Consider the following 19,986-nt stretch of genomic DNA (forward strand, 5'->3'; position numbering starts at 1 on the left):
CACCTGTCTAGCTGAAACCACTATCAATAATTTCCCCTACTCTTTATTTGTGCTTAAATTTAAACATGGATTCCATGAACAAAGCTTCTTTCTTAGAACTGCATTTTTAATTTTTATTACATTTTCACCCCAAACAAGGCACATTGCCACTTTGGTGTAGGGAGTTACTATCAGGGACATAAGCTACTGGGGTACTATGTAGGGAGTTAGGCAGTAAGATGTTGGTTCATGTTACACTTTAACTTCTGCATGTCAGTACAGTTGGGGAAGCAGGGAGCTGGAATGGAATTCCAAAGTCTAGCGGTTCTGGGGAAGAAACTACTAGAGTAGAAAGCTCTCCTACATCTAGGGATCTCTACTGTGTAGGGGTGGGATTTCGTCAGTTCGTCAGAGCATTCACTATTAAAATACTTGTAGAACAGGCAGAGGGATGCAACATTTCATTGATGGGACAAAATCTGCAGCTTAGATGGCAATTCAGGACCTATTAGGTTGGAGACTCTCTTTTGGACCTTGTCTAGAAGCGAGAGACTAGTAGCAGATGTACCAGCCCAAATATGACAACAATATTCCATACATGGGCGAATGGTGGCCTTATAGAGGTACAGGATACTTTCGGGCGTTAGTAGCTTTCTAGCACGTTAGAGAGAGCCTACCTTCTTTGCAGCGGTCCTGGCAAAGCTCTCAATGTAATTGTTCCAACTCATGTTTCCTGTGAACGTTAGGTCAAGGAGTTTAAAAGAAGTACTTTCAGATAATGAATCTTTGGCCATTGCTATTGGTGGTAGAGAAGGTTTCTTGTAATTATTGAAGGAAACAAGTTTAGTCTTGGCAGCATTGAATGTGACCGTCCATTTTTGTCCCCATTCCACTACAGACCACTACAGATTGGAGGTCATCCTCTAGTGTTTCTGCCATTTCCTTAGATATGTGTTCATTTGTTTTCCTGTCGGGCCTGTTTACCCATCTTTTTTTTCTTTTACATAGGCGTCACCACTTATCAAGGCCAAGAGGCCACTCGAGGATAAGGGTTAAAGAGTGTACAGTAGAAATTGGACAATATAGTAACTGTTAGTAATGGAAATTCAGTAAATTTACTAACAAGTGGAATGGCTCATCAAGAACTTGTTTACATTAGACTTGAAGACAACCATATTGTAGTCAACTGGAAAGCAGGAAAACGAAAGACAATTCCACAGGCGTGTAGTTCTAAGAAAGAAGCTTTGTTCATGGAATCTACGTTTAGATTTAGGCACAGATAACGAGAGGGGGGGGGGAATTACTGATAGTTTTTTAAGCTAGACAAGTGTTTCTTGTGAAAGTTTGGGGAGGGGGGACCATAGACTGAAGCTCAGTTGAACACTTTCCATGAAAATAATAATACAGCAGAGACAAGCTTGCAACATCTCTTCTGTGAGATAGAGGTTGCAGTGAAGAGAAAAGGACATCTCCTACGAGGCTACAAAGTCTATTTTGAACTCTATCAAGGCAGGACAAGTCCTTTCTAGCAGCTCCTGCCCAGATGTGGCAACAGTATTCCATCCTTGAACATATCTGGCTCTTATATAGATAGAGAATTGCATCAGCAGCGAGATATCTACTGGATAGATAGAAGGATCCCACCATTTTCCCAGCGACCTTGCCACACAGATTTGATGTACCTGTTCCATTTAAGATCAGGAGTAAAGGTCAAACCCAGAAGCTTGTCAAAACTTGAGGTCTCCTCAAGACGAGAGCCATTCATTTCAACTGATGCCAGATGGGGATCAGAACATTGATGATGTAAAGAGAGAAGCTTGGTTTTAGATGCATTAAAAGTAACCAGCCACTCCTTTCCTCATTGTACCACATGCTCAAGATCAGAGGAGAGAGAATCGGAGAGAACTTGTTCGTTTATTGACTTAGATGTGCTACCATAGATGGTAATGTCATCAGCATAAATGTCTACAAATGATGTAAGGATGTGATTTGGAAGATTATTAATGCAGATCAGGAAAAGAGTTGGGCCCAGGATGGACCCCTGAGGGACTCCAGCATTAATACTGTGAGCTTCTGATTTTTGCCCATCAACTACTACTCTTATGACCCTGTCAGAAAGAAATGATTTAATAATTGAGAAGAAGTTTCCAGCTATACCATAGCTAGAGATCTTGTGAAGTAACCCTTCATGCCATACTCTATCAAAGGCCTTATATATGTCAAGAGCAATTGCCCTAGAAAGGTTGCCTCCGTCGAGAGATTCACCAATCCTATGAGATATAACTGTAAGCACATCTGCAGTAGATCTAGCAGAACGAAAACCATATTGTGTGTCACTAAGAAGGTTATTTTTGCTGAGAGACAAATTTTGTCGGGGAGGTAATTTATGAATATTAGGAATAATAAAGGTCCAAGGATAGACCCCTGGGGCACTCCCGCATTTATATCATATAGTTTAGATGTACGACCGTCGAGGACAACCTGGATTTTTCTCTTATCTAAGAAGGATTTAATTATGTTTAGCATTCGTCTAGTGATACTGTATGATCTGATTTTCCTGAGAAGAACTTCATGTCTTACACTGTAAACAGCCTTAGATACATCTAGAGCTACCGCTCTACCTTCCCCTGCTTTGTCCAGTGAATGGTATATACATCCAGAGATTACATTTAGGATATCTGTTGTGGAACGGGCTTGCCTAAATTCATATTGTTGGTCGGTCAGAAGTTTAGCATCTGTAAGGTAATGGACTAGAGCTTGGTTAATTATGGACTCAAATGTTTTGGCAAAAAGTAGGAGGAGGCTAATGGGGCGATAATTTAATGGATCAGTTCTTTCGCCAGAATTCTTGAAAACTGTGAAATTCTCTTCCAGTTGCCTTCTTAACAATCGACTACAATATGATCGTTTTTAAGTTCAACATAAACAAGTTCTTGATGAGCCGTCCTCTTAAGTATTATATTTATCGAATTTCCACTAATGCTTATTATGATATTGTCCCATTGACTACTGTACACTCATTAACCTTTATCTTCGAGTGGCCTCTAGACTTTGATAAGTGGTGACTTCTTTGTAAAAAAAAAAAAAAAAAAAAAAATTTGCAAAATAGCACAAAGAGATCAGCAATTCTCGTTTAGGCATAAAATTTTATTTTCTGTTTTTAAAATAAAACTAAAAAAGTACACTTACTCAAGATGTTTTTCAATTGCTTTAGCATGATAACTACAGAAGACGATTACTTCTTCAAAGTCAGCATTCTCCAAAGCTTCCAGTGTGTAATCCAGCATAGGAATACTTACAAGTGGCAAAAGCACCTAAAAGGAAGAATGAGAAAATACAATGAGTTTTAAAAGAGCGAAAAAAAATAGTGAAGCATCGATAATCAGTCAAAGATTGAAAATTAAACAAAGTACTCATAGACCGTAACATTTTCGCACGATTCTTGACTTTTGTTATCAATATTTTGTTTCATTTCCGATTTTGATTGATTATCGAGGCTTGATTATGGCTCTAATGAGATTATTATTTTGTTTTGCATTCTAACTCAACAGATTTAATACTACCTTTATTTTTAAGTAAAAACACAAAAAAACTTATGCCGGTAAGTAGAAGAGTGAATTAGTTTATCTTTGCTAACATTTATTGGTTGAATATTTACTGTTTTTTTTTCCTCTTTTTTTACTTTGTTAGCTATTCTGGAAAAAAAAAAAATCCACTCACCTAAATAACAAATATATAACAAATGTTATCAAAGGCAAGATAAGGTACTTTTCTACCTAATTGGATAATTTTCTAGTGTTTTCATTTAATGTAACATGTTTAGCTCAAAAACATACAGTGTTTACCGATGTATTGGAAAATTAAAAATGGCGCCTGACTTTCTCTCTTTGACATGGTAAGTTTTGGAAAAGGAGTTAAAAATAAAAAAATATACAAGATACTGTTAGAAACTCACTCAATATATATTACCGTAACATAGGGTGACATATATTCGGTGGGTTTTTAACAGTATTTTGTATATTTTTAACACCTTTTCCCAAACTTACCGTGTCAAAGAGAGAGTCGGACGCCATTTTTAATTTTCCAATACATCGGTAAACACTGCATGTTTTTCGAGCTGAATAGACATGTTACGTTACATAAAAACACTAGAAAATTATCCAATTAGGTAGAAAAGTAACTTATCTTGCCTTTGATAACATTTATTTGGGTGCTAATGCAGAGAGTGATCCGCGCTATTTTTTAAATCGTATTTCCACATTTAATTAAAGTTTTATATGTTTTTTTATTCAATTGTAAGGTTAAAGTACAGATTAGGTACAAAACACCCTCCTCTCCCCGTGTTAAGAATGGCTTTTTAAATAATAACATTATTTTAGCATGGATCACTCTCTGCATGAGTACCTTTATTTGTTATATATTTGTTTTTTGACAACTTTTTCAAATCTATGTGTAATACAAACCCCAAGAGTTTGTTTCGGTTTAAGATTGTATCTCACACATGAAACTATATTCATGTATACTCGTAGAGTGAAGTAATTTCAATATTTTTTCATGAAACTATTTACATCAAAACCTACTGGTTATTTTGAACTTTTCAACTTTAAGATGGCTGCTATCGAAACACCAATTATCTAACCAAATTAGTTCTAGTTTTACAACGATTTGATTCAACTTTTACTTACCACAAAATGATGATAGAATAATAAATTTACTTTGGCTTTTTAAATAATAACGTTAATTTATTTATTTTTTATTGATCCGTGCTGAAATAACGTTATTATTTAAAAAGCCATTCTTAACACGGGGAGGGTGTTTTGTACCTATTCTCTACTTTAACCTTACAATTGAATAAAAAAACATTAAACTTTAAGCTTAGAAATACGATTTAAAATATAGCGCGGATCATAAGTGCACTAGCACCCATTTTCTTATTAATAAATGTTTAGTAATTATTTTTCTTTTAATATTCATAAACAGTAAAAACGTCGTCATTTAAAAAGAAAATGCTATTTAAAAACGAAAATAACATTGATTAAACGTAAGTAAATTTATTATTCTATCATCATTTTGTGGTAAGTAAATTTCAAGAACCGCCGACAAGTTTTGTGGTAAGTAAATTTCAAGAACCGCCGATAAGTTTCATAAAAGAAAAAGTCGATAAAAGTGACACAAACAGTAAAAAAAAAAAAGAAGATATTAATAAATGTGTAGTAATGTCTTTTATTTCAATATTCAATATAAGAAAAGAAAAAGTCGATAAAATTGACACATAAACAGTAAAGAAAAAAAAAAGATATTAATAAATGTGTAGTAATGTTTTATTTCAATATTCATAAACATTAACGTTGTCATTTAAAAAGAGTAAAAAAAAAGTTTTAAAAAGTCGATAAAAGTGATTAAAAGTGAGATATTATTAATAAATGTGTAGTAATGTCTTTTATTTCAATATTCATAAACAGTAAAACAATGTCGATAAAAAGTGTTGTTACTATGGCAACTAAAACATGTCCTTTGCGGCTGCGCGGGAGAAATCATTGTTTTTTGAGGGTGTTCGGCAGGGAACTCTTACCGCGACCAGTACCGAATTCTATATAACTCGAAGAAAAATGAATTTCTCGAACTACCGATATTACCATTGAATTAAGCATTGTTCATTTAATATTTTCACACACAAAAAAAAATTATAATTGCAAAAAATATTTCTACTTTTTTTGAAATTACGGGTTTCGCATAATTTTTATATGCAAGATTTTAATAATTTCCTTGCTCGCAAGAATGTGAAACTTTCGGCGTAACATATTTTTTTATATAATATTTGACAATAATTAAGAAAAAAAAATTAATTTAAAAATAGGAACATAGAAAAATAATTAAACTAAAAAATGCAAAAATTAATACAAACGTTCAAAAAAGGAATGTACGGATGCGCGACTGGGGTAAAAAAAAAAAAAAAAAAAACTTCCTCCCTTTTAATTACATGACGTCATTTTCACAGTCTTTCGACTGCCTGAGATTTGGGGGCTTTCGTAATTTTTGTGTTTACAAAATTTTAGTTTGCTGCGTTTTGCGAACGGGATCACTCGGTTTTGGACTAATTAATTTATGCTTTGTACAAACAAGGTGTTTTTTTTTTAATTATTTAATTCAATATCTTAGGACTTTACTAATTATCTTTGAAATAGACCCAAAAAACTAATATTTATCTTTTAAAGGATTTTTTTACAATGAATTTATTTAATTTCAAAATTTAGCTGAATTGGGTAGCTCGCCGTGAAAACATGTTCATAACTTTTTTTCCCACGTGTACAAATATTATTTTTTTTCCTTTTGGAAATTAAGTTTAGTCCTTTATCTTTCAAATACAATCAAAAGTAGTCGGAAACCTACAAAAAAAAAAAAAATACGATAAATCGGCTTTCAAAACTAAGTCCCCCATTTTTTCCCGTACCTAGTCATTATGATTGAAATCAGTTTAAGTTGTAGTTTAAAATAAAACAAAACATTTATAAGTTCAAGTTTTTAAAAGTGTCAATAAATGTTGTTTATTAAATAATTTTAAGAAGAAAAAACACATTAAAATCATTTCTAACCACAACATATGGACACAAATGAGAAGTAATTCACAGAAAATGGGTAAGCATCATTTTAAAAGAGAAATAAAAAGTTTCGAAGTACCCGAGGTGCAGACCGTGTGATCGGACTGAACCGAAAATCAAAAGAATCGGCCAAGACGACAGCTTGCAAGACTTCCTCCTGTTTCAGGTCATTAACAGATCTTTTGTTTTTTGACATTGTCAAAATTTTGCTATTTGCAATTCTTCGAAGAATTATAATAAAAACGGGCCAAATTAAACATGTGCTTTCTTTTTATTTATATATATATAAAGTCACGTGATTCTGCAAGGGGACATAATCTAAAACCGGAAGTTTTCTTTTCTTGCTTTTGCAAAGAGAGATAATCCTAACTGTGGAGTCTGGAAAATTATTACAAGGGAATTAATCTATTTTATTCTGATGTAAATAAAAAATAAAAATTCATCCATATCATTTGATTTTTATATTTATATTTATATATATATATATATATATATATATATATATATATATATATATATATATATATATGCTTGGCTATTTGTACGTATACATTTGACTTCTAAACTAATTAAATGATTATGATTTTTATACGTTTGTTAGGAGTAAAAATTGATATTTAGTTTACTTTAATTAAATGTAAACAAGTTCTTGGTTGAACCGTCCCTATAAATAATCAAATTCTACCCAATTTTAACCATTAACGATGAGTAGTACAGTACAGACACAGTATTATAGTAGTTCCTTACATTCATTGTCACTTATCCTCGAGTGACCTTCGAGCCTTGATAAATAATAAAAAAAATGAATTAGTTTTAGGCAAAAAGGAAAGTACTTTGTAAAAAATATTTTCGCTTTTTGTGAAATTTTTACTGTATTAGACATCAAGTAATAAATACTCCTCAATGTTAGTATCTTTGGGGGTATTTAAAAAAGGTTTTAGGCGTCCTAATCTCATTTGAAAATTTGGTGCTAGTGCACTTACTGATCCGCGCTATTTTTTAAATCATATTTCCAAGTTTAATTAAGTTTTATATGTTTTTATTCAATTGTAAGGTTAAAGTACAGAATAAGAAGTACAAAACACCCTCCCCATGTTAAGAATGGCCTTTTAAGTAATAACGTTATTATTTCAGCACGGATCACTAAGTGCACTAGTACCGAAAATTCAAATGTTTCAGATTTGTATTAAATTTGATTATTAGTCATTAGACTCCAATTGAACAAAATTTTCTAAAATTCAATTTCTTCTTAAGACCTCTGTCGTTTGTTGTGCTAAAAAAAAAAAAAAAACTGCCTGAACTCCTCTGCCGACTCTCAGCTGCCAAAAACTCGATTGACTGTCCTCTCCAATTTGGTGTTTTTATAAACATTTTTCTGCCACATATGCAAATTAATGCCACATGTATAGAACGAATCTACAAACTCACGTTCCTCTTTTCTTTTTCCCTCTGACTAAATTACTGAGTAATTTATTCTATTACAGCATTTTTATTAGTCTTTACATTTTAGACCACAACCTCCTAAGCTTAAGTCTTCAATTTTTTTGATATTTTTAGAATGCAAATCATGTAATGCATCTTAATCAAAATTGTAATAAGGATCTTATACATTAAGTTTTATATCATTATATCTGGATTTTAATCTTTGTAAAGGTGCATAAAAATTATGCAAAATGGTTTTATTCAGAGAATTAAATTTATCTTTCCTGAAACAATTATTTTTCTAGTTATTTATATAGGGTAATCGGAAATTTTAGTTACTGCTAATCTGTAAAGTTTTTTTGTTTTTTTTAATGTAATCTTTCCGGAATACTAAATATAATTTTATCTTCCTATTTTTCAAATTCTGTATTTGGGATAGCAGGTATGTTGATATCAGTATGTAATAAGCCTCTGAGCAGAGGAGTTCTTACATTTTTTATTCCATTTCAGGCATCGAAATGGAAGATTAAGCAGATCACTACCAACATCTTTTTAACTACAGAAAATTAAAATTTTCAGTAAAAGATGCTTCTCGTTCTGGCTGTTCAAGTGCAATTGCCAATTGGCGGTGACTAAGGGAAAACCATGATTGAACAAGGTTACCATTTGACAGCTAGATAAATCAGACATTCTCAAGATTTCCAAATTCAACAATAAAAATGAATTGCATAAACTCGGTTATATTTTTAAACTTGATGTTTAGGTTCCTCCTTCCTACAAAAATGACCAAATATATATATATATAGCACTTTTTGTTATATATATTTTTTATATGTATATATATATATATATATACATAGCACTTTATATACCACTTTTTGGGCAATTTTTAAGTTTGAAATCTTGGCGACTATTGATCAGAATTTAACAAATGAAAGTTCGTTGGAAATCTAATGATCTGAACTGCATAGTGGGCTATGTGACATTTGTCCTAAAGGTTGCACGTTATCGTTTCAAGAAGTGGGGATTACTTTTCTATACTAATTTAATGTAAAATGAGCACCCACTTTCTGGCCACTGTATATGTGCTGTAAAGTGGGTGTTTATTTTACGTTAAATTAATATAGAAAAGTGATCCCCTACTTTTTAAAATTATAAGTTATTCATATCATTGAAATTACTCGTTTGCTAGGATTTAATTATTATTTTCGTTTTTAACACCCTCAAAAACCTATAGTGGTAATTTAAAGGATTTTTTGTGGGTGGAAAAATACTGCACTTTTACCAATATTTCAATCATAGTCATTTGTTTTCCTAGTTTTGCATATGAATTACAAAATATTTGATTTTTCTCCAAAACCTCTGGCATTGATGGAGGGGGAGACAAAAACTTGCTGCTATGGTTTCAAATGAGCTGAAAGACAGCAAGAGGAGACTTGATTCCAAATATTTCTCATATGTTATATCTCCCCTCTTTGGTTTTCATACATAAAGTAAATTTAACAACAAGTTTTAGTCTCCCTTTCTTCAAAGCTATAGGTTTTGAGGAAATATATATATATATATATATATATATATATATATATATATATATATATAGTCATCCACATGAAAATTTGCAGGCTTTTTGAAGATTATAATTATATTCTATGATTAAAATTTTATGACGGTTGGTTAAAAAGAACCTATATTTTCAAACCAATAAAATATGCCTAAATTTGCCTACATTTGTATATGTAGTCTTGGCAAGCCAGCTTTAGTTTTGCTGCTTTGGGATGAATTTTGCTTAGGGTTTTTTTGCTTGGTTTTCTCCTCTGTGGCCTTACCAAGCTACTAATATATGGATATATATAAAAATATTTATGTGTGCTAGGACGTTTTCATCTTCAATTTTATGCAATTATGCAGAATGTAGAAACTATTCATAAATAGAATTCAGAGTAATAGTGAAATGAAACCAATCATCTATTTATTAATACAAAGACATTATGACAAAAGTTTTTAAAAAATGCCTTACTACCATCAGCTAGAATCGAAACGAAAATATTTTGCATGTCAGCTGTGTTCTCTACCGATGTTGGTATCGAGACTAAGATAATTAAATCTAAAGAAAAACTCTTAAAATCTTGAAGAAATTAATTTATGTGCGCATGCGCAGAAAGAAGTATAAACATGTAAACCAGTAGAACATTTCGCATTTCAACATGCCGATATGTATGCGTTATTCATCAACCCAAACAAAGATTTTATGCGTTATAAACCATCCTTGGTGCATAATTATTTCCTGTTAATTGCAGTCTGTGTGACCAGTAGTTTAAGAGTTTGCCTGTTAAATATCTACACACACATACGTCTACTATTTTATTTATATAGATTAGTTACAAAAAATTCTATTTTGTATGAAAATGAATGTCTAATCTGAGTTATAATTGTTGTATAATTATTTGAATGCAGTAAATGTTTCAGGAAAATTTTCTAAAAAACACCCAATATAGAACCACGAACGCACATGCAAAAATTTGTAAGGAAATTTTATTAGAAAAATACAAAATAATAAAAACGCAAGCATTGGAAAAATTTACATTTTTTGCTTGAAATTAACATTTTTTCATCTAACCGATAAATGAATAACACACACACACACACACACACACACACACACACACACACACACACACACACACACACACACACACACACACACACACACGTATATATATATATATATATATATATATATATATATATATATATATATATATATTACTACCGTTTTATCTGCTTATTTATACATGTTTCAGTTACCGAATCGTGTCAATGATCCAGCAACTTCGTCAGACTTTAATAGAAGTGGTTATTATGATTGAAAAAACAATATTAGAAGAAGAAGAAGAAGAAGAAGAAGAAGAAAAAAGAGGGATTTCATTTCTGATTTCACAACATTTATACTTTAAGATTTGATAATTAAATAAACATCGAAAAGGGGTAAGGTTGAGTTTAAAAACTTCAGCCACGCACAGATTGGAATATAGGGAGAGGGGGAAGAGAGAGAGAGAGCAAGAGAGAGCAAGAGAGAGAATATATAGATATGTATTCGTATATTTGAGTTAACGTCCAAAATTCTTATGTCTTTGTAAATAAAGGAAAAACAACATCTGAAATTCTTAGTGCTTAAAAATAAAAGAAATTCGGAAATGCTAGAATTTTTTGTACTTGTGCAGAGTACGAACCATGCTGAAACATTCACATTATTTAGAAAGACATTCTTAACATAGGGAGGGGACTTGTTAACTATTCTGTTTAGTTTCACCTAAGAATTTAATAAAAAAAGATACCAAAAAGTGTAATTTAACTTTGAAAACCTATCTGAAATGTAACACGGTGCATCCACTGCAAAAACAACAAATATTTCTTTGACATTTATAACTGTTTATCTAATCGGCCAAAGAATAATAAAAAAAAATGTATAGGTGTGTCTTCGTATATTTGAATTAAAGTCTAAAATGTTTATGTAAAAATAATGAAAAACGCACGCATTCGGAAGCGTTAAAATTTTTGATTTGAAAATATTTGTTTGTCTAATCAATAAATGAATAATAAAAAAAGATGTATAGGTTTGACTTCATATTTACAAATTCAAAACCGCGAGTAAAATTTACGTGTTATTTCATTTTTTAATTTTTTTAATACAACGACATGGAAAAATGGGCACTCGCACAGAATTTTACCCGGATTTCCGGGAATTCCCATCAAGCATAAATCGGACGCGACCGGCAATTATCAGATTAAGCCGAGTACTGTAACAGATGTAGACTAATTTCAAAACAAACAAAACTGGAAAAAACAACACAAATGCAATATATAAAAATTAACAAAAACCTGCCGTAAAGTGACTGAAAATATTTTTATTTTATTTTAATATTTTTTTTGCAAACTATTTATCAACAAAAGTTTTTTGTTTTTTTTCCACGGACGTTGCTGAGATTGTTCCTCCCCTCCGTCTAAATTCCACAATTTTCACCTTTTTTTTTAAAAACTTTTTTCCTGTTAATATCATCGATTAAAGACTTAAGTTTCAGATTCTAAAAAAAATTGAAAAAAGAATGGGGGTTCAGTTTTCAATTATATCGCTGTACTAAATTGAACACGAAATTTGTGGCCACGATGAAAAAAAAATGGAAACTTTTTTATGTGACCAGAAGTTAGGTGTTCCATTTTTGGAGTAGTAGCTATTTCAAATATTTTTTTTGTTTGTTTGGTAATTTCCTTTGGTAATGTAATTTCCAAGTAAGATGGGATTCTTTCAAGCGAAAGAGAATACTTTCAAGTGAGACGACGTGATAGATAGATAGATAGATAGATAGATAGATAGATGAGACAGAGAAAGGGGTAGATACAAAGATGAAAGAGAGATGAAGGAAGAGGAGGGTAAAGAAATCTCCATGTTAAAAAGCGACCTTGATGTTTAACTCTGTGCCGTGGAGAGGCATTGTAAAAAGGAAATCTTTCCTTTTTAACTCCTTCGTTATAACCCGTAACTTCTGGTCACATGCCATTTTTTTCATCGTTGCTACAAATTTCGTGTTCAACTTAGTACAATGTTATAATTGAAAACTGAACCTGATGTGGAAAGTTATAGAACATATTTCTTTTCAATTTTTTTTTTTTATAATCTGAAACTTAAGTCTGTAATCGATGATATTAACCAGAAAAAAGTTTTTTAAAAAAAGTGAAAATTGTGGAATTGGGGGATGGGGGGGGGGTAATCTCGCTAATGTCCGCCATTTTTTCCTCAAGAAAAGATGAATGTCTTACTTTTTTTAACCCTAAATTGTTAGGTGTAACACAAATTTTTGGTTAAAAACTTTTTACAGTAAAGTTTTTTCTGGGGTCAACAAAATTTTTTTTTAAATTATTGTTTTTAGAAAGTGTGTAAAATTTGTTTCTGAAAATCGTTATTTGTTAAATGATAGGTACAGGAAAAAGAAATTTTTCAAGAGAATTTAATTCATATTTTTTTTCCGGCTGTTCATTCTGGTGGAAGAACTTTCTAGAGATGAGGATATTTCCTTAGAAATCTTTACTTCGGTCGACTATTGGCCGGTCATTGACAACAAAGAGGGAGGAGACGGGGTAGAGGAAATGGAAGGAAGCTCTCCAACCGGTTGAATGAAAAAAAAATTAGTTTCAAATTCGCTAAAAAGTGTCAATGTGGCAAGACAAGAGTTGGGTGGCAAAATAATTTTGAACCGTCTATCACTTAAAAGGAACTAAATTTCTGTAGTCACTGTTACGTTAACATGAAAACAATGTAAACATTATTTCTTTTATAATTTTAAACATTGAATACCATTTTTAATGATAAACAATATTAATAAAAATAGAAATATATAATTATAAGAACATATAAAAAATTTAAGTTTAAACAATATAAATAGAACTTTATAATTTTAAGCAATGTAAGAAAATTGTTATTGTTAATTCAAATTGAATCATGTGATTATTATTAAATCACGTGAGTAGTTATAAACGATACAAATTAATATTAAACACGCGTATTCTATTATGATTTATTAATTTTCACGTGTGTTCTATTTCACAGCTATGTCCACCACTCTTAATGTAAAACAATATATCGTTTAATATTCGAAAAAACTACTTATTTGCGGAAAATTCAAATGCGATATTCGTTTTCAGCATACCAGAAAACCTTTTAAAGTCGTCATTTCAAAAGAAAATGTTATGGTGGAAACCAAGTAAAAATTTACCGTTTAAAATGATAAAATGTTCGGTTGTTATGTATTTTATGTACTGTGCTGAAATAATAATGTTATTGTTTTGAAAGCTATTCTTAACATGAGGAAAGTGTTTTGTAACTATTCTGTGCTTCCACTTTAAAATTTAAAATAATAAAGAAAAGATATTATTAAACGCAATGTACTTGCAATAACCCTTATCCCTGAGTGGCTTCCGGGCCTTGATAAATGGTGATCACTGTGTAAAAAAAAACAAAAAAAAACTGTAATTTAACCTGAAAAAACTATTGTAAAATACATAAACATCAAACTTCTATTTACATTGTTTAAAATAAAAATAAAAAATACAGAAAGTCCTGTTCATATTGTTTAAAATATGTTTATATTGTTGAAAACTTTTTAAAAATGTTTATATTGCTGAAAACTTTTTTAAAATTCTGTTTAAAATAAATCAAGTGTTTATTCTTTTAAAATAGTTTAAAAAATTTTTTTAAAGTTATGTACATATTGTTTAAAATAAAGGAAAAAGTGCTTATTCGTTTTTTTTTTAAATTGTTTTCATATTGTCTATTTTAGAAAAAGAAGTTATGCTTATTTAAAACTGTTAACTTCTGAAATACCCATATAAATCTTTAGAGGATTCAAGATTTGGTTATCTTTCAGATGCAAGGTTCATTGTTTACTTGCGGTTTTAACGATGTAAGATTCCGTTGTACGGAAGACCAAATCGGCCAAAATGTCTATGATGTTTTGGGTTTGTATTACTGTACACATAGATTCGAAAAAGTTGTCAAAAAACAAATATAGAACAAATAAATGTTATCAAAGGCAAGATAAGTTACTTTTCTACCTAACTGGATATATTTTTTTGTGTTTTTATTCAGTGTAACATGTTTATTCAGCTCGAAAAACATGCAGTGTTTACCGATGTATTGGAAAATTCAAAATGGCAGCAGACTCTCTCTCGGAGAGGGTACGTTTGGGAAAAGGTATTATAAATAATAAACTAGACAAAATACTGTTAGAAAACAACCGAATATATGTCAACTTATGTAACGGTAACATATATTGAGCGAATTTCTAACAGTATTTTGTCTAGTTTATTATTTATAATACCTTTTCCCAAACGTACCCTCTCCGAGAGAGAGTCGGCTGCCATTTTGAATTTTCCAATACATCGGTAAACACTGCATGTTTTTCGAGCTGAATAAACATGTTACACTGAATAAAAACACAAAAAATATATCCAGTTAGGTAGAAAAGTAACTTATCTTGCCTTTGATAACATTTATTTGTTCTATATTTGTTTTTTGACAACTTTTTCGAATCTATGTGTACAGTAATACAAACCCAATTTTTTTAATACTGTAATAGTAAAATAAAGATACATTTATTAATTATACGGAAAAAGTATCTCGTAATGTTTTCACACGAGATTTTTTTCCTGTTGATTTCTCTTTTTTTTTTTTTAAATATTAAAATTGATTTACTATTTAAAGTGATTTTCAAGCCTTTAACATGACGGAGTTTATAATGAAAACCAAATTACCGTTAAAATTAAAATAATCTTTATTAGAAATTTGTAACAAAATAACAAAATTATAAAACTATTAGATTATAATTAAGAACTTTTAATTAAACAACGTGAACATTTTATAATGAGTGTTTTCATGAAATGTATTTTTAATAATAAAAAAAGTGAACTTTTTTTACTTAAACTTCATAAAAAACGTATCCAATATAGAATTTTACTGAAATAATTTTACTATTACAGTATTAAAAAAAGTATTTGTGAAAAAAAACTTGTAAATGGTGCAAAAAAATGTTATTAAAAAATACGAAGAAAAAAAGCGCCAATAAAAACATCGTAGACGTATATTATCATTTAAACAGTATATCAATTTAAATATTTAAATTATGGCCGATTTGGTCTTCCATACAACGGAATCTTACATCGTTACAATCGCAAGTAAACAAGGAACCTTGCATCTGAAAGATAACCCAAGACTTTTTTGCCACCTAAACTTCAGTCTTGCCGATAATGTCAGCCACGAGAATGAATTTATGCATTTTAGAAAAAAAATGAAAACATCAGGGCAGACAATCTCATATTGTAAGAAGAAACTATTATCAAAACAAATGAGGTGTAAGAATTGTAAACATGAATGATTTCTAAATCGAAGAGCGCCAAGCTCTTGAATTAAATAAATACAACAGGATAAAATACCCTGCATCACCCAAATAATAAAAACATTACATTAAAAAAAAATATCAAACAAACTTGATTTAACATTTCAACATTTGAACAACGCCCAGCTTAAATCGATGATTACCGATCGCATCCAATCCATGCTTGATGGTAAGCAAATCACGGCGCATACCACGAAAATGTCGGCTTCGGGGAATAAGCATTTTACATGTAAATTTGTCGATCTCTGTACTTGATATACATGTATGTAAACAAAGATATTACTCGCTATTCACCACCCTTGGTGCATGAATATTATTTCCTGAGAAATTTAACAGGTAAACTCTTAAACTGCTGGTCACATAACTGTGACCAGCAGTTTAAGAGTTTACCTGTTAGATATTTACACACACACACATACATGTACTGTTTTATTTATATAGATAATAATATTCAACAGTATTTTGAAAATTTAGTTTAATGAGTATAAAGTCTTTTTAATGCAGCTTCCATAAATTTTAAACCAATTTTTTTTTTTTTTTCAAAATAGGGAAGGAAGGCGAGACAAAAATTCTTCTCCCTAAAATTTTTCCTACAGTACAAAAATAGTCTTTACAGTTTAGTCAATTTTTGTATGTATGTGTGTTTGTGTAATCGAAGAACAATAAAATGCTTTGATTATAGCAACAAGGAAGAAAATCTTATTTACAATTTTTACTAAACTTTTTCGAGTTACTGGTTTGAACATTTTGTTTCTTTTCTAATAATCTGACATCTGAATCTATGTTATCACTTTGATCTGTTTGTTTTTGGTTATATGTATCTAACATTAAAATGAAATCTGATAGAATTAGTATCATTAGATAAAATTGTATTACGTTAAGCATTTTAAACTGTTACTGTTCTAGCATCTCAGAATCTAAATTTTCACCTGATTTCCTAAAATAATAGATGACTGTTCTTTTAGCATCTGATTTCATGTGCGCCTTTCTCTGCTATTTTTTTGAAATTCTCTTCTTTTCTCCAGCTTTTTTGTTTATTTGCTTTTGTTACCTGATGATGATACAACAAGGAATCAGAAACGTTGATGATATATAAATATAGAATATGCTTTTTTTATTATTTTTTGACACGAAAAAGACCATTATAAAAATAAAAAATAAATTTAAAAAAAGGTATAATAAGCATGGGATTTTGTTATTTTTTTTTTTACAATGTTCGCTTTTATATATATTACCATAGAATAATTTTTAATTAAAAGTTGAAATAAAAACTATAAGAAAAATATATTTATACTAACAGGGCCCATTAATCGGCATTGCCTGGTGGAAGCCTGCCCCTCCCTTGCAAAAAAGTGAACTATGGTTATTGTTAGTAGCCACTGCCATGCCTGAACAATTGTGGACACTGGCGGCCATGGCCAAAATGAAATAATCTGGCTTTCACTAGCGATTAGTGCTGGTTTGGGGCGATGACATGTAGGTACTGTTTGAATTTAAAAAAAAACAATGAAGGGAATGCGTAAATTAATATGAATTAAAAACACGAGGAAAAATGGTCCATTAGAATAATAATGAAAAGTAAAAACAGAAGTTTTAGAGGTTAGAGATTCTCACTGTATATGAACTGTTTAGAGTGGTCGAAATCAGTGGTAGCTGTTTCTGTTTGTTGTTCAAGTCTTCCTCTTCTTTTCAACTCTTCCAAATTCCAGTTTTATGTCGTCTTTTAAGGTGCAAAACAAAACAATTGCGATTTTTTTCACTTCACTTCTTTGAGTATTATCATGTTAAGAATGGTGTTTGGAATAGACATCCCAAACTCCTCATGTTAAAAACGGCTTTCCGAACAGACCCCACCAACCTCCCCATCTTAAGAACAGCATTTGGAACAGACACCACTAATATCTTCATGTAAAGTTTTTGGAGTAGACTGTCACTTTTTTTGGGGGGTGGGGGGGAATAATTCCCCCAAATTTAAGTATGATAATCGTTGTCAACATACCCACCCACAGATGCTAAAAAAAATTTTGAGGGGTGGCAGTGTCGGTAGGAGAGAAGTAGCTTTGTTTATCGCGCATGCATACAATTCTGGTAGCCAGTGAATTCCAGTGCATAATACAGGTCTTTATATATCTATAAGTATGTGTTTTAATCCATATAGTCAAAAACCTTTAAAAGTCGTGATTCTAAAGAAAATTGTGGAGGTGGACGTTATGTACAAATTTACCCCCACCCATAAAAATAATTTAATGTGTGCGCAATGTCATGAATTCAGTAGATGATATTGCTGAAACATTTATTTTTAATTTGGTGACGGTCGTAATAGATTGCAGGTTTAAATAAAGTATACTAAAATAAAGTACATATAAAAAGAACGTTACTATGTTTGCAAAAAATTTAATTAATTACTAGAACAAATGTACAAAGGGAGTGAGAAAGAGAGGAAATAAATGTTTCGCTGTGAAATATTTTTTTTTCTTTGGCATAAAAAGAAATGTAAAAAGTGAGCTAGAGAAAGAGAGAGAGAGATAGAGCAAGAGAGTAAGTGAGAGAAAGATAGAGCTGGGAAGAATATATACAGAGAGAGATAGGGAGGGAGAGAGAGAGAGAGAGAGAGAAAGAGAGAGAGGAAATGCAAACTTATGCTGTAAAATGTAAGAAAATGGGCGCAACAATTTACTCAGAGGGCAAAAGTAGGTATCATTGCGACACCATATTTGAATTATACATTAGTATTCATTTAGCATGCGAATACCGTTAATCCGGAATATAGGAATGGTCAGAGCTCAGCCAATGAGATTGAGTGGAATTAGTCTGGGAAGACTTTATTATTTTTGAATTGAAAAAGGGAAAGATTATGTTATGTCCATGAGTTTATGACTCAGTTATGAAGAGTGAAATCCCATATCTGTCGAAAGTGCAGAATTTCTCCCAGTGATAACTAGGGGCTGCAGTAGGAGGACTTTATACATAGAGGAAAAAATAGAAACTATGTCCTCTAAAGATGGTTGCAATTGTGATGATGTTGCTCCTAGGATGAAATGTAGGATTTTATTATAACAACTAAATGTGTCTAAAATGGCATTTTAAAGTTACATAAGATAGTGGCCAATAGTCTAGACATAATAAATTTGTATGTGGCATCTGTTGTTGCAAACCTACAGTACTTTGATCCAGAGGGGAATTTCTGCAATAAAAATATTATATATGGATATTATTTGGATTATTCAGACTGCTATTGTCACTTTGATTGTTATTTTCACAACGTTTAGGCTCAAGTATAACCTGTGGTTTTCTATAGGTGTATCTTTTTAAATACATGAATCTTTATTGAACCTACACAATTGAAATTTTTTATGAAAATTTTTATTTAATCTATGGGAATAGGTTGTTCTTGTTTCAAAAAATTGTTCTTAATTATCATTTTTTAATAAAAATTTATAAGTGTCAAAGCATTAAAAGTAATTAGTATTAAAAATTAAATGCTTTTTATTTATTATACGTTTAAAAATAACTAAAGTTTTCTTTTTCCTAATTTATATATATTTTTTTACCACATATCCTTAATCTGAGTGGCCAGGTCAGAAAATCATATGTAATTGACAACAAAAAAACTATATTCTTATTATCTCCCATAGCAAGAATTTTGTTTTTTAAATTGATTAACTGCATATAAATTTGGTTTTTACCATTAATCCTAGGTCATAAATACACACGTAATTACCAAAATAGTGCCTCCCTAAACACACGCACACACACACACACGCGCGCGTACATAATTTATCTCCTATAGATAAATAATATAAAACTAACGGGACCTGTGGAAATTCCACAGGGGACTCATTCAAAGTGTAAATGGAGATGCTCTGACATTATTGTAGCTCTTTTGCTAAAAGTGCAAAAGTATTTATCCAAGCTAGCAAGGACACCTGGCGTAGCCTGGTCATAAAGTAAATATGATATTTTAATTATTGCAGATTTCATATATATTATTATAGAGTTAATGTTCTATCGATTTTTATATATTATAAAGTTGTGATTTA

The 19,986-nt window shown here is 30.8% G+C and overlaps 1 protein-coding gene across 1 annotated transcript in view; it reads right to left on the reverse strand.

Annotated features, from left to right (window-relative positions):
• Positions 1 to 6,951, reverse strand: part of LOC145260053 (translation initiation factor eIF2B subunit epsilon-like) — a 65,445-nt gene extending 58,494 nt beyond the window's left edge. The window contains exons 1-2 of the mRNA XM_080118001.1: positions 6,658 to 6,951; positions 3,169 to 3,293 (exon numbers count right to left, since the gene is read on the reverse strand). Coding sequence (XP_079974127.1) covers positions 3,169 to 3,293; positions 6,658 to 6,774 — 242 coding nt within the window. The 5' untranslated portion in view covers positions 6,775 to 6,951. The remainder of the gene's footprint in view (positions 1 to 3,168; positions 3,294 to 6,657) is intronic.
• Between the last annotated feature and the right edge of the window lie 13,035 nt (positions 6,952 to 19,986).

Source organism: Euprymna scolopes, chromosome 3 (genome assembly GCF_053919585.1).
Source record: "Euprymna scolopes isolate OS-2025 chromosome 3, ASM5391958v1, whole genome shotgun sequence".
NCBI classification, from domain to species: domain Eukaryota; kingdom Metazoa; phylum Mollusca; class Cephalopoda; order Sepiida; family Sepiolidae; genus Euprymna; species Euprymna scolopes.